At 41.4% G+C, this 13,647-nt stretch overlaps 1 protein-coding gene across 6 annotated transcripts in view; it reads left to right on the plus strand.

Annotated features, from left to right (window-relative positions):
* LOC125746278 (low-density lipoprotein receptor-related protein 1B-like) overlaps nt 1–13,647 on the plus strand; it is a 279,046-nt gene that overhangs the window by 83,664 nt on the left and 181,735 nt on the right. For 4 of the 6 annotated variants that reach the window (XM_049020071.1, XM_049020079.1, XM_049020089.1 and 1 more), the window contains 3 exons: nt 8,959–9,078; nt 9,427–9,555; nt 12,794–13,051. In XM_049020071.1, coding sequence (XP_048876028.1) covers nt 8,959–9,078; nt 9,427–9,555; nt 12,794–13,051 — 507 coding nt within the window. Of the gene's footprint in view, nt 1–6,303; nt 6,582–8,681; nt 8,859–8,958; nt 9,079–9,426; nt 9,556–12,793; nt 13,052–13,647 lie in introns of those variants that run through there. The other 2 variants (XM_049020098.1, XM_049020104.1) reach the window with 2 other exon arrangements.

Consider the following 13,647-nt stretch of genomic DNA (forward strand, 5'->3'; position numbering starts at 1 on the left):
CTACTGTGGTTTCCCTTTTTAAACTCACAATCATGACGCTGACTTTATCCAATACACCGACATTAATTGTATGTTGTTTACAAATGTATGGAACCTGATTTTTATTCAATTTGTAACAATAAAACGGTGCAGAAAATGATCGAACTATTATGACTGCCATGGCAGCTCTTGCGTTATTGGAAGACGTAACTTATGGAAGAATTCGAAGAGAGCGCGTATTCAGGGATCATAGTCAGGTAATTTAGTCAACACCAAGTCGCGCCATGCCTGCTGTATGAGACTGCATAATTCACTTGTCCAGATATATCCAGCTATATAAAAAATTTCTTACGCTGTGGTCGAACAGGCAAACACCGCATTTATTTTTTAACTAATTCTTTAAATGTGTTGTTAATATCACACATCGTATCATTTAGATGTTTTAATTCATTGGCAACATCTCCTACAGCATGTGCTATTGCATTTTATGACTGCAGCACAGCTTCAGTCAGCACACGGCCGGACGGTCGCCCCCCGGTTTCCGAGGCACGGGAATGTGTGCAGCCAGCGCCCAAAGATGTGCTCGGCACAGCAGCACCATCGCCGCCTCTGTCGTCCTCTTGTACTATTGTCTGTAAGAATAAACAAACAAAATAAACAAAAGTAACACCGCTTCTGCGCCCTACCTGTTATTCATAAACATGCAGGTAATTCAAACAAGTATGCTACGAGAAAAACTTACCCGCGCTGACATCGGCGTCCCCCTCACCCGATAAAGTGAGAGACCGGGGAGTCCGCTCCCTCCGCCTGTGCTGTTAAGACTCTTTCGTTTTGTCACGTCGACTTTAATGTCGGACCACTTCTTTTTAATTTCGGCCACCGTGCGAATAGATAAAAAAAAACTTTTAACTGACTGAACCACGTTCTGCCGCTCCGGATGCCACTAATTAAACCACCAAATAATATCACTTTTCTTTTCTCGATTTCTGTTAACATGACCTCCACTTCAAACTCACTAAAATACGTATTTTTCCCACGTGGTTTATCCATTGTTATTTAAGAAAAACAGAACAAAGCGGGTATTTATACAGATTTACATATGCAAATATGCATAATCATGGGCGGGTGTGTGTGGGGGGGGGGGGGGTGGTGGCTGTGGGCTCGTTCACGTACGTCAAATTTCGCGCTCATTGGGATTTATAAAGGGAATGTGCATCGATCTTTGCTTACGCACAGTTTTATGCATCTGGATTTTTTTTGCTTACGTACACTCCCAGTTTTGTCCGTACGTCATGTTTTAGTGTGAATTCTACGCACGTAGTTATACATGAGGCCCCTGGTTTCCTCATATGAAGTTGCACTCCCCCTGTTCACTTCACATGTACTAAGTAAATAAATATGTCAAGGAGCGCAGCTCAGCTGCATCGACTCAACGATGCCGCCAATGAAGAGATATATCCTCTTTTATCGGCTGCTGTTGGATTCCTGAAACTCGCAGACAGCTCACACGTTTGTTGTCTTAATGTTTAAAGATATACTCATTATTAAATAGGAAGTGCTGCTGAATTTCTGAATCCACAAATAATGCCTTTAGCTTGTCCTTTGGTTCCCTTCCTGACACAGCCCTGTGTGTGTGTGTGTGTATGTGCCTGTCTGTGTGCATGTGTCTGTATCTGTGTGTCTGCATTCCAGTGCTTTTCTTCCCAACACAGCCACGTTTGTCTCTGCTCACTGGCCAGCATCACCACAAAGCTGTAAAGTCTTACCCTGCCTCAAGGCCGCCTGTCAGATTCTCCACCATTCAGCTCCTTTATTTGGTCATACTCCATTCCTAGATATGGCATGTTTTTGTTGTCGCCCGCTACCATATGCAAAGCATGCTAATTTTAGTGTGTTGCTACCTCCTGTACTGCGTGCGTGGCAGCTAATTAATGCTCAACCTGTAAATGAGGGAATATTACAGCTCATTGGTGACTAACAATTCAATGAAAATTAGCTGCCTGAAGTAGAGTGAAAAATGGCCATTGTTTGAAGGCAAATTAAGCAAAAAAAATGTAAAAACCGACATATCTTGGTGCTACTCAGTTTTCTGCTGGGCAGGTCTACTGCATATGGGCGAAAAATGGTGACACGCTTGCTCCCCAGGTATTCCCTGGATGTTAAGGTGAAACATTAGCTCAGGATAACAAATATAAATCACAGAGATGTTGCCGATTATTACTTTGGGAGTTTGTGGGGCAGGAGTCTGCCACTTGGGTAGAGTGGGTGATGGAGTGTGGTGAGGTTCAGAGAAAAAAAGAAATTTTTAAGAGAGCCAGCAAAATGGGAATGAGGTACCTTTGATATGAAAGCATAGCAAAGTGTTGAAAACCAAATAAACATTTACAAAGCAAAGCACCAAGCCAGCGGTAACAAGCGGCTAGCATCAACCCAGCTAACCCTACGTACCTTAGCCAGTTAGCCAGCTGGACTTCATTAAAAGAAGCAACTGTTGGCACTGGGATGGTAATTGTTCCCCATAGCAAGGAGGAAACCACGGAAACCGGCACCATGCCGTAACCCAGACGGCTCAACGTATTATTAAAGAATATTCAAATTATTATTAACATATTATTAAAGAACTTTCTGAAACGTGATAGGATTAGCGAAGATGAAATAGCCATAATGACTTTATCACATCATAATTACTGCATAATGATCAGCTGTTGAGTAACCAGCTGGTTTTACAGTTGAATGTAACTAGAGAACATTTGTGTCTAAATGATCAATTTTTGACCTTTGATAATGTTCCTAGTGTGTCATCAGAGGTAGATGGGATTAATTTGACCCAGTATTACACTGATTGTAAAATAGTTTACCTTCTCTTAAAAGACTTACTAGTCACAACTGCTGGAGTTGGAAAACAAATAGAAAGAGGAGGCTGTACAACACGTTCACCCTTCAGCAAGGTTGGCTACATTAAGCACTCAGATCCCTGAGTTAAGTTAATTAACAGCATTTACCACAGGTGTCTGGAAAGACTAAACAAACAAACAAATGGTGGCACAAAGATGGTTTGAACACAACTTTCCCTGCTGTTCTACTCCAGCGACGGTCGACATCTGGCAGGGGGGTCCAACTGAAATGAAGGGTGAACCTAAAGAGCTGGTGGCACAGGGGGCCTTGTGAGTAATAGGGTCATTAAGCTAGCTGCCCCCCCCTGTACCCTTGTGGATTGCTGCTGGGTGGGTTGATTGCCTATTGCAGTGTGGGACAGTCTGTTCCAGACTCTATTGTGACAGAACTGTTGTGGTGATACCCTCAGCTTGCATGGGTCATGGATTGGGTATTCAGCACCCCCCCCCCCACCCTCCCACAGACACATACACGCACACACAGGAGACACACACACAATCATGCACGTGCGTTTTGCCCGTGTTCGGGTGGTGTCAGCACCTAAAAACACCAAGAGGAATACAGGTTGAGTTATGAGAACATGAATCTTGTGTTCCGGCACTCACGGGTGGGGGGGGGGTTGTAGTTTACGGGCTTGTTCACCGTTGGACCTGCTCGTTAAGAAATACGAGATCAGAGATTAATCAGATTCCAAAGCCACCTATGCCTCTCTCTCTCTCTCTCTCTTTCCCTCTCACGTAACCCCATGTTTTTGCCAACTTTATTGTTGAAACTGGACCCTCGAAAGGCTGGTCACTGCTCATGCTAGTGCGAACCTAATTTCACAGCTTTCCGGGCTCCGCTCCGGGTTCTCTGGGCTGTACCTCCACACCGCCGCCCCAAAGCAGCCAGCATTGTTCATCTTCTGTGCCAAGACATTTACTGAAAAAAGCTAAGTAACAAAAACAGGCATAATAAGCTGGAAGTGTTTCGTATAAGCCAGTGCGACATCTAATTAACAGCTTTGTATAGATAACTTTGTGAGTGATTGTGCCTTGGCTGTTTGTCTTAAGGCCAATCGCAGTCTGCCTAAAGCAAGATCTCTCTGGTGGATTGAAATTAAAACTGTAGAAGTGCTTCCTTCGTCACAGGCCCTCATTAGGCTACAGTGGAGCTCTGCGTCTGATGGTAGCCATGGTCACCAGCAGCTGAAGAGGCATCTCTCTGCTTCAAGTGAGCAGGAGTGTGTCACCTGTTGCCACTTCACTTGTCATGCTCATTTCTGTTTACTCAACTCTTTTTAAATTAGGAAAGTCCTGAGTCAGGCCATTTTACCCTGTGACACGGGCATCTAATTTGGGGCTGGGTCTTTAGAACTGTCTGGTTCAATCTTCCCCCAACAAGCAACTGTATAAATCCTGGACTTAGGGTGAGCATCATCCCTGCAAGTCCCAGACCATGCAAAACACTATATCTTAGGTGTACTTAAACCAAAGCACTTTTCTTTAACAAAGGGAAAAAAAAGAGGTTTAACTTCTCTCTCTTCTTAAAACATAAACTAAGTAGAATGAAAAGCTATGAATCATGGGAAAGTGTGATATGTGAATGTGTGTACAGTGTACCTGTCTCTGATATGCCGGTGAGCATGATGAATGTGTGACATTACACATTGCAGGAAAGGCCATGTGCAGAGCAGATGTTGAAGACATTAAATATATTTCGCTGCATATTTGTCTAGTGCCATCTTGCCCACATATTTTTTTCTTTGCACGATAATATTTCTCATTTCATCATTACTGGTTAATTAATCTTGGTAATGTTTCATAATTAATCTCTCATTTAAAACTAACTGATTTCTTTCACATAAGGAGCACCAGACAGGCTGCAGATGATCTTGTGTCACACAGTTATCAGTACAGTACAAAATGCCTCCATTCTTTTTTAAGATTACCCATAATTCTGTTCCACATGCCACATTTTATATGTTTTATTTCCCAAATGTGGAATTTTTGTGCTGGACAAAGCATAGCATTGAATGAATTTTAGCAGTGAGTTTGCATCTCATTCACATCTCGGTTCCCTCATATTTCCGTAAGACAAATTTGGGGGAAAAAAGGTGTTTGCATGTAAAAAGACTTCCTGAATTCTAATGTGTGACAATGTATAGCCAAGACACATTGTGCTTTTAATTTAGGTCCTTCTGAACTTCCCGAATTGTTAAAAGAACCTTTGACGATCACACTTTGATGGTGTGGCGCATTAGCAATGCCCTTTCCGGAAGCTTCCCCTCCTCTGGGTGAGTGTGGCAGTGTTCCCCCACAGCCCTGCCGGAGCCTGATTTACTTCTGCCTGTCAAAGGGAGATGGGAAACCCAATAGTGTCGACGCTGGCCACATGTTTGGCAGAGCGCATAGCGCGGGAAACACTTAGCCGATTGATGCTGTGTGCGGGCGGCCCACCGTGCCGTTCTTATATTATTTATTTGCTCTGCGGCTTATCGCTTTTACAGTTATATGGCTGGGTATTGACGGAAGCTCTCCGCATGATGTGTTTCTTCTGGGTCTTTATTTTCAGGCCAGACTTAGCTCCTGAACCAGCAGACCACCTGGTAGGCACTGACTGCTTAACTACATGATCAAAATAAACGCATAAACACATTTCTTCATTGCGTCAATTAAAGGTTAATGTTTTTACAAGTTTGCATAGTATATATATATATAAATATATATATGTGTGACATGTCACATACAATTTTGACGCCAACAATAATGCATTATTGTCATCATTTATGAGTAATATTTTTGTTTATCATTTAATACATGCATCGTTTAATGAACACCTCACAATCCTGTATTGGCTAAGAACTTTTCTTATGAGATACTTCATACAGCACTGCAGCAGTTCCCCTGGAAAACGCTTAACTTAAAACTAAAGCATCTAATCAGTGGCCTGTAGGTGTCTGAATTACCCAAAAACTTTTTTTGTGGAGATACCAGTTAATGGCACTTAACATTATTATCTATAAGTAGAACTCAGGTAAATGTCATACATTTTAAAGCATTATGTAAACCAATGTAGCAGGTGTTAATTTATACTGTAATGTATTCTAAGCATTACATGTCTCATAACGTCCCTATTTTCACTTGCAAAAGTAAGAAATCTAACTGCTGACTGTATAACTTGTCGGATTTAAGGTACCACAGTTTAAATGGACTTAATATTCATTTACTTACATATTGCCCAGAGTACCTTAAATCCGACAAGTTACCCCAATAAGCCAGTAACCCCGCTTCGTAGTACAGGCCACAGGTTTGACAGTAATTACACGCCATTTAAAGAACACATGAATAAATAAGTTACCAGAATATTCTGCTACATAAACGAATTTACTTAATATTCTGAATTAGGGCTGCCGCGATTAGTTGACGTAGTTGGTCACGTGGACGCTGAAAACGTGTGTTTTTATATTTTAAATCGACGCATCGTTATTTTTAAAAATATGCCAATGAAATTACTTTTCTCATTTCTAAAACTCTTCAGCTTATCATAACAAATAGTTTACTTCAGTATCGCGACGTAATTATGGGAGTATTTCAAATTATCACAAGACAAAAGGTGGTTTCATGCTGTACAAGGTTTGGAAGACATACCACTGCGGCACTGGCGCTATGCATGAGCACCTGAAGAGGAAAAACACCTGTAGGCAATATTCTGGACTGCCAGAATCGGTAAAACCATTTAAGTGTTGTCAATTCATGTTTATTAAATTACCCTTAGTATGGTGAGCTTTTTACTATCGTTTGTCCTTGTAGCTGCTTATTGCACTCATTTAAGCCATAACGTCGTCTGCTTGCTACCTTACAATTTCCGATGAATGAGAGAGAAAATGTTTAGGCTACAATCTGCGGTTATTCTACGTTAATTGACGGTAGCAGTATGTGTTCGCAGGTGTCCTTGTTAGGACCAGTGTTGTTATCGTAAACTAGCTAAATCTGAAATGAAAACGGACACACAAAAAAATAATTCGTGAAGAGAAATAAAAATGAAAACTATATTTACAAAAAAAGAAAAACAAGAAACGTGTTGGGCTTTAAATTGCAAAAAGTACCGCCACACCACTCGCGTCTTTTTGCTTTGCTTTGTTTAACCACAATATACCAAATAACCACAATGTATCTTTAAAAAGATGTGGTTGTGGGTTGTCCCCGTCTTCACTGCCACTTCAATGCTTATCGCTTATATAGTATACTTCGCTAACTGAATTTAATAAGCATAAGGATAGGCCGACTTTATACAAATTACTAAGTTTTGGGCATCGCAATATGTCTTTTATACAGGTTGTAGTAAAAAAAAAAAACAATACAGTCAATTTGATTTTCTACGGGAATATTAATCGTGTGCATTAATCGACCAATCATTAAAAAAATCGATATTGATAAAAGTAGTCCTTAGTGGCATCCCAGTTATGAATAAACTGAATCATTAAAAGAATGTTTTATGCGGTCATCTCTATAACACACAGCATGTATTTCTGTGGCCTCGTGTAAATACACCGATTATGACAGGAAGCTATAGTGGTATATTTTGTAATCTGATCTAGGTCCTCGTATAATTCTCTGATAGCAGAGAGCATTGTTGGTTTCTGCTGTTCCCTATTAAACCTTTTTTTCTCAGCTACTGTAAATATAATCTACATATTGTAGCTGTATGGGAAAATACACAATGTAAGTGACACTGTCATGGGTTTGCCAAAATTGGATTGCAAAGAAGTCACTCGCTGCTTTGCCAAACATTCTCCATATTGGAAACAGTGACAAAAATTGGGAGCTTTTTCAAATGAATATATTACGCTGTAAGAATTCAGGCTTTTGAGTGCCCAATTATCATTTCCACTGCTTATTTTTAAAAGTAATCATTCTTGTGAGCAGCTTTTGGCTGCGGAATCGTATTACTGGATAATAAAAATGAACTTCTCGGTCTATTCCTGTTATTAATGTGTTTCCAGCACACGTAGGAGATGCATAATGCATCAGGCTCCGCAGTTCCTCCCTGTGAGGGGGCTCCGGCGGGCTAGCGGGCAGCAGTCCTCGGAGAAGGAACGCTTGCTGCCAACAACCACCCCCCCCCCCCCCCCCCCCCAATATAATCCCTCGCAATCGGTCACTGACACCACCTTCTCCCAGCGCTCCCCCATAAATAAAACGTGCGCACGATAGCGGAGAAGCCAGATTCATGCAAGTCCAACGGCGCTAGTGGTGCTAACTTTTGGCACGTCGCCCAGCGTGTTCCTCCTGACCGATTATGTCGGAATTAATTTAAGGTCCGATCCCTTCGTGGGGGATTATGGGCCGTCTCGGCGGCACACACAGGTGTAGCAGAGCAATGTTGTCTCTCCGTTTGGATAACGAGGCCTCCTTCGGACGTCAGAATGTGAACGCAATTAGCTCCTGGTCCCCTGCGAGGGTACGCAGTCCTTAGCGGTATGATCTAATTGATTCTTTCGTTGAGGAGCTTCGCCATGTGGGATTCCAAGGAATGTCGCACCTGGACAGACCAGCCTGGACATGAGGCAGCTTCTGCCTTAATCTCCCTGGCACAGTAATGAGGCATAACGCCAACCAAGGGGCAAACATACTGTACATTTATTTTAATGTGCCATATTGTAACACTTAATTTTACTGCCAGAACTTTAAACCTTGATTGTACCTGTTAAAATCATTTCAACTTTTAATTTAGTAATTAATAAATGTGTTTCTCTGCCATGGATGTTGCCATCTTCTTTTTTACCCTTAGATTGTTGTTTTTGTAATAATCCATTTTCCCCTCAGCGTGAAACCGCTCCTCCAGCAGTAGGGGGTTGTGTTTCAGCAAAGGGGAGGATTAAGCCTGGGTGTAGATACCGTCTGCATCCTGTTTCTGAGGAATCGCACATTTCTCCTTTGATTGAATTTGACATCCTTCATTCTGGGGCGATGTGAGAGAACTTGTCATGGATTTTTTCAGCGGTAGGCCTACCTGACGAAACCAGGCTCCAGTTTCAAGCTGCTGCCACCGATCGGCAGTGACAAATGGAAGCCAATCACGCCTCTCTGTCTCGCTCTCCAGAGCTCCTGCCCAACTGCCACGACTTGCGGTGCCGCTATGGCTGCGTCATGGCCAGGAACGGAACATTCTGCTTCTGTGCTGACGGCTTCCAGGTGGAGACTGATGGACGTGGCTGCAAAGGTGGGCATGAGGGTGACATTCGGGTGGCATTTGGGTGTACTGCAGCCAAAGGAAGACTGTTAGTACCCAAAGATCTAGCGTAATTACTGGCTAAAGCTCTGTCTTTTTATCTCAGTAAATTATCCGTGCTGTTTGAATAATCAGCTTTAAATTAGAAAGATTTGGAGACAACACAAGAGGAAACTTAAAGTAGGATGATTAACATGTGAAATAATGTATTTAAGATGGATTATCAAAGGAGTTCAGGAAAAGCAATTGAAACTGCATAATAATCAGATATGGCCTTACGGTGTGGTTGTCATGTGATACATTTAGCTTTTGTTGTAAACATGTTTCTCTCCCACCAAGATTACGATGAATGCAGTGTGTATGGCATGTGCAGTCAGACCTGCATGAACACTTACGGATCATACAGATGTAGCTGTACGGATGGCTACATCCTGCAGGCAGACAGAAGCTCCTGCAAAGCCAGAAATGGTAAGGGGATGCATCAGCTGTGCGGCCTTTTTCTGAGAATTCTATCACCGTGCCTTCCAGCCAATCCGACGCTTAGCTTTTTATAATTAACACTAGCTTATGCGTATAGTGTGACTTAACATTTAAAATGCAGGACCTTCCTGACATGCGAGACAGCAATTCATTTTACGCTCCTGGATAGGTCGCCATTCACTGTTGAGAGAAGTTATACAGTCAGCAGTTAGATTTCTTACTTTTGCAAGTGAAAATAGGGACGTTATGAGACATGTAATGCTTAGAATACATTACAGTATAAATTAACACCTGCTACATTGGTTTACATAATGCTTTAAAATGTATGACATTTACCTGAGTTCTACTTATAGATAATAATGTTCAGTGCCATTAACTGGTATCTCCACAAAAAAAGTTTTTGGGTAATTCAGACAGATCTGGTCAGCCCATCAGGAGACACACAGCCGTTCAGGGGGGCATCTGGTGGGGGGGGGGGGCTAGGACTCCACGATTTGGGGAAAATATCTAATCGCAATTTTTCTGATTGATATTGCCATAATGATTTGATTTGCGATTAATTTTTTTCATGTCAAGCTTCACTTTAATATTGAGTGTGTAGTAATTTTAAAACATATGACGCAGTATGAGATACCATCAATATTAAGTTTTCTATATTCTAATGCAAGGATGACAATTTTAAAATGTGGTGTGTCAAGTTAAATAAAGTAATAATGAAAACAATTGCAGCAAATAGAAAAATAGCGATCTTGCAGGTAACACTAATTACCCACTAATAACACTAGAGCCGCCTTTTCCCACGCCAATGAACAAGCAAGAACTACTTTGGTATATGCCGCCCTTCTGTTTGCGGTAATGTGTTTTTAGTGTTAATAGCAGCAGCTAACAGCACTCGAAAAGCTATAATGTTCATAACAGAGTGGCTGTTCTGTCCTGAAACCGTAAAGCTGGAAATTTTTAAACGTAGTATGCATTTTATATAATGTTGAATAAATAGAAGTCGTTTCTTGGCGATTTCATGTTGGTCGAAGTTTCTGCTTTTTAACAACTGTATACTGTTATTTTCTATAAAAATCAATTCAGGTGAAACCCAAAAAAATGTGCGTGTTCAGGGTTGCAAACTCACACTCTCACGCAAGAATTCTTATGGCAAATCTATATTCCATTCTGAACTTAAAATTAGCTGCATCAAAAACGTTATGGCAGTTTGCAAACCCTACAGACTATTTACAAGATAATTAAACTTACATACATGTAATTGTATGTGCAGAACAGATAACAAAAAATCTCACTCCGTGCAGCTGACCAAAGTTACCAACCCTGCATTTTATTTGAAATAAGAAGTAAAATGCAGTTTTCGACTGAAGCGGCTTATCATTCCTTTGCTTTGTTACTCGGACAAATGCAAAACGGGTTATGGGTTTCACGGCTTTTTTGGGGGTCACCGACTCCACTGCTGTGAGAATTACTGACTGTCTCATTCTTGTTTTGATGGGTTAGCGGTATCCTAATGCTATCGCCTATTAACAAAAACGATTTCATTTTGTCTCAGACGGGGGGCACTGACAGTGAAGCTTGCCTAAGGTGCCATCTGGGTTTCATCTGGTACCGGAATCACTTCTAAATTTACACTCATTGGCATTAACGTGCAAGTTCGGCAGATTTTGGCTGCAAACGTGGCAGAAGGTGGTCCGGCTCCCTCTCTGTCATTCTTATGTAATTACAGCTAAGTATATATTTAGGAAACGTGACACTCTGACCGTGATAAGCTGCTCACCATCGAATGTTTTCCATGAGTAAAACATCCTGGTGAGAGTCAAGGTCAGCGAGAGAGCACGGGACAACGAGCACTGAACTGAGCTTAGATGCGTTTTCACACTGTCGCTCCAGGGCCTAGCAATGTGTGAGGCGTAAAGACACCCCCAGTGAAAACATCTCAAGGAGTTAAAAAGATACTTAGATCTGTGTCAAAACATTGAGTGGCTAGCAGAGAACATATGTCTGCAGAAAAATAATTTAAAAAGTTATTAATTGGTTGTAGCACACTCCCGGTTGTACATCATTAAGTTTTGTCCACACATAAGGGATCTTAATGTCTTTTTTTCTTGTTCATCTGTTTCTCTATATGTGCTTAAGTCATGTGCTTTAAACTGCACAGACCATTTTAATCTTTAACAAGTGGAAAATATGGACATGATATCAAACGCTGAAGACAGACGTTATTTTTAAGCTTGCACTCTCTTCAAAATAATCTGCTTTGAAGAGAAGTAAAGGGAAAGGGATCGTGTTTTTGGCTTATAATTAGATGATAAACATTGACGAGGCTTTTTGGAGAAATTACGTGCTTGTCATTAGAGGAAATTACTTTTTGAAAATCATATCTCTGGGTTGTATCACAAGACGAGCAAGTTTTTATGAGCTTTGCAGCATAATTTTTCGGCTATTGCTTAGTGTAAGAAACGACTGCCAGTGTATTAGCTGTTGAGAGATAAGGTAAAAAGTAGCTGGGAGAAAGCTTACAGTGATTTATTACCCGAATTAGTAGAACGTCCTGTGAGTTAAACTTTTTTAGAGGTGTGGGATAAATCACCGCTTGTCCGAGTGAGCCCTGTACCTGAAATATCACACGGTGAGTTAGGCCCCCGGAGTCGTCACTGATAGGCCTGAACTTAAAGCAGTAAATCGCGCATCGGCCTGCTGCGAAGGTGCAACGTCATCGTTATAGTGCTCTCAGTAGATCACTGTGGTTCTGCAGTGATAAGTGACAATCGTTATCAAAAGGTGTGGGCGGGAAAAATGACAAGATACTGCTGGCTATACGATAGTACAAGACTTGAGTCAATGAACTTAACATATTGCTGATGAAAAGTGATTTTTGGTTTTTGATTGAACACAGCTAATTTCTTTGTTGCAATAAGACACAATTATATTTATTTATTTCTTTGTATGATTATTTTAAATAAATCCAGTACATATTAACTTCTAAATGAATACAAAGTAACTTAGTTTCGTGATTCACTATTTGTATAGCTTGAGTTATGACAACTCTCTCCTTAGCCACCGTGCTATCAAACTGCTGGGTGTATTGTTCATTATTGAAGAATCCTTTAGCACCAGCTTCGACTCGTGTCTGCAAAGCACGGGATGACCCTCTCATTGACCGCCCTGGGCCCCTCTAATTAAAGTCGCCCCTCACTGCTTCCTCTGTTTCCTTTTCCTCTTTCAGAACCCAGCGACAGACCCGCTGTTCTCCTAATTGGAAACTCGGAACAAATCGCCATCACGCACCTCAATGGATCCTTGCTGCAGACCTTAAAATCTCTCAGTATGAAAGGAATGCGCGCAATGGATTTCAGTTACAACACAGAAGCCCTCTGTTGGGTGACGGTTGCCCCCGCAGCCAGCCAGCTCTGGTGCAGCAGGATGACGGGCCTTGCTGTGTTCTCTGAGGAGTGGGAGATGAGAGTTGGGCAGAACCTGCAAAGTGAGTCCTTAAACACATTGACACATTGACTCTATTAAGCATTGGCACCAAGGAAAATTTAACTTTTTTTTACTCATATGTTGTTTGTCAAGTAAAAACATGTTTCCCAGCTCATAAACATGAAATATGAAGGATGCCATTGTTTTGCACTGCTGGCCTTGAGTAACAAGCATGTATCTTTTAAGTATTTTTTAAGTAAAAATATGTTTTCCAGTTCATAAACATATAATATGAAGGATGGCCTTGGTAACAGCCAAGCTAGTAGTCTTAAGCCCAACCATGCCTTTGTAACAGGATAGAGTGTGAGAGTTTACTGTTAAAAGTGCTCATTAATTGGAGCCAGTGTTGCACACACTGGGACCTGTAGTGATGTGAGTGATTTGAAGCAGATATGAGTGTGGCTTAGTGTGAACCTGTCACTCACGAGTCCTTGTCCTCAGTGGAATCCCAGCAAACACAAATATGTTGAATAGCCTTTGATATGTATATACTGTATTCCTGAGATGTGTCGAGTGCTCAGCCATTGTATCTTCAGAATAATGAAGAATTTGTTAGGCTAGAGTCCAGGTTTATCACATTACAGCAGGCCGTCCTAA

This window comes from Brienomyrus brachyistius, chromosome 1 (assembly GCF_023856365.1).
Source record: "Brienomyrus brachyistius isolate T26 chromosome 1, BBRACH_0.4, whole genome shotgun sequence".
Taxonomy (NCBI): Eukaryota; Metazoa; Chordata; class Actinopteri; order Osteoglossiformes; family Mormyridae; genus Brienomyrus; species Brienomyrus brachyistius.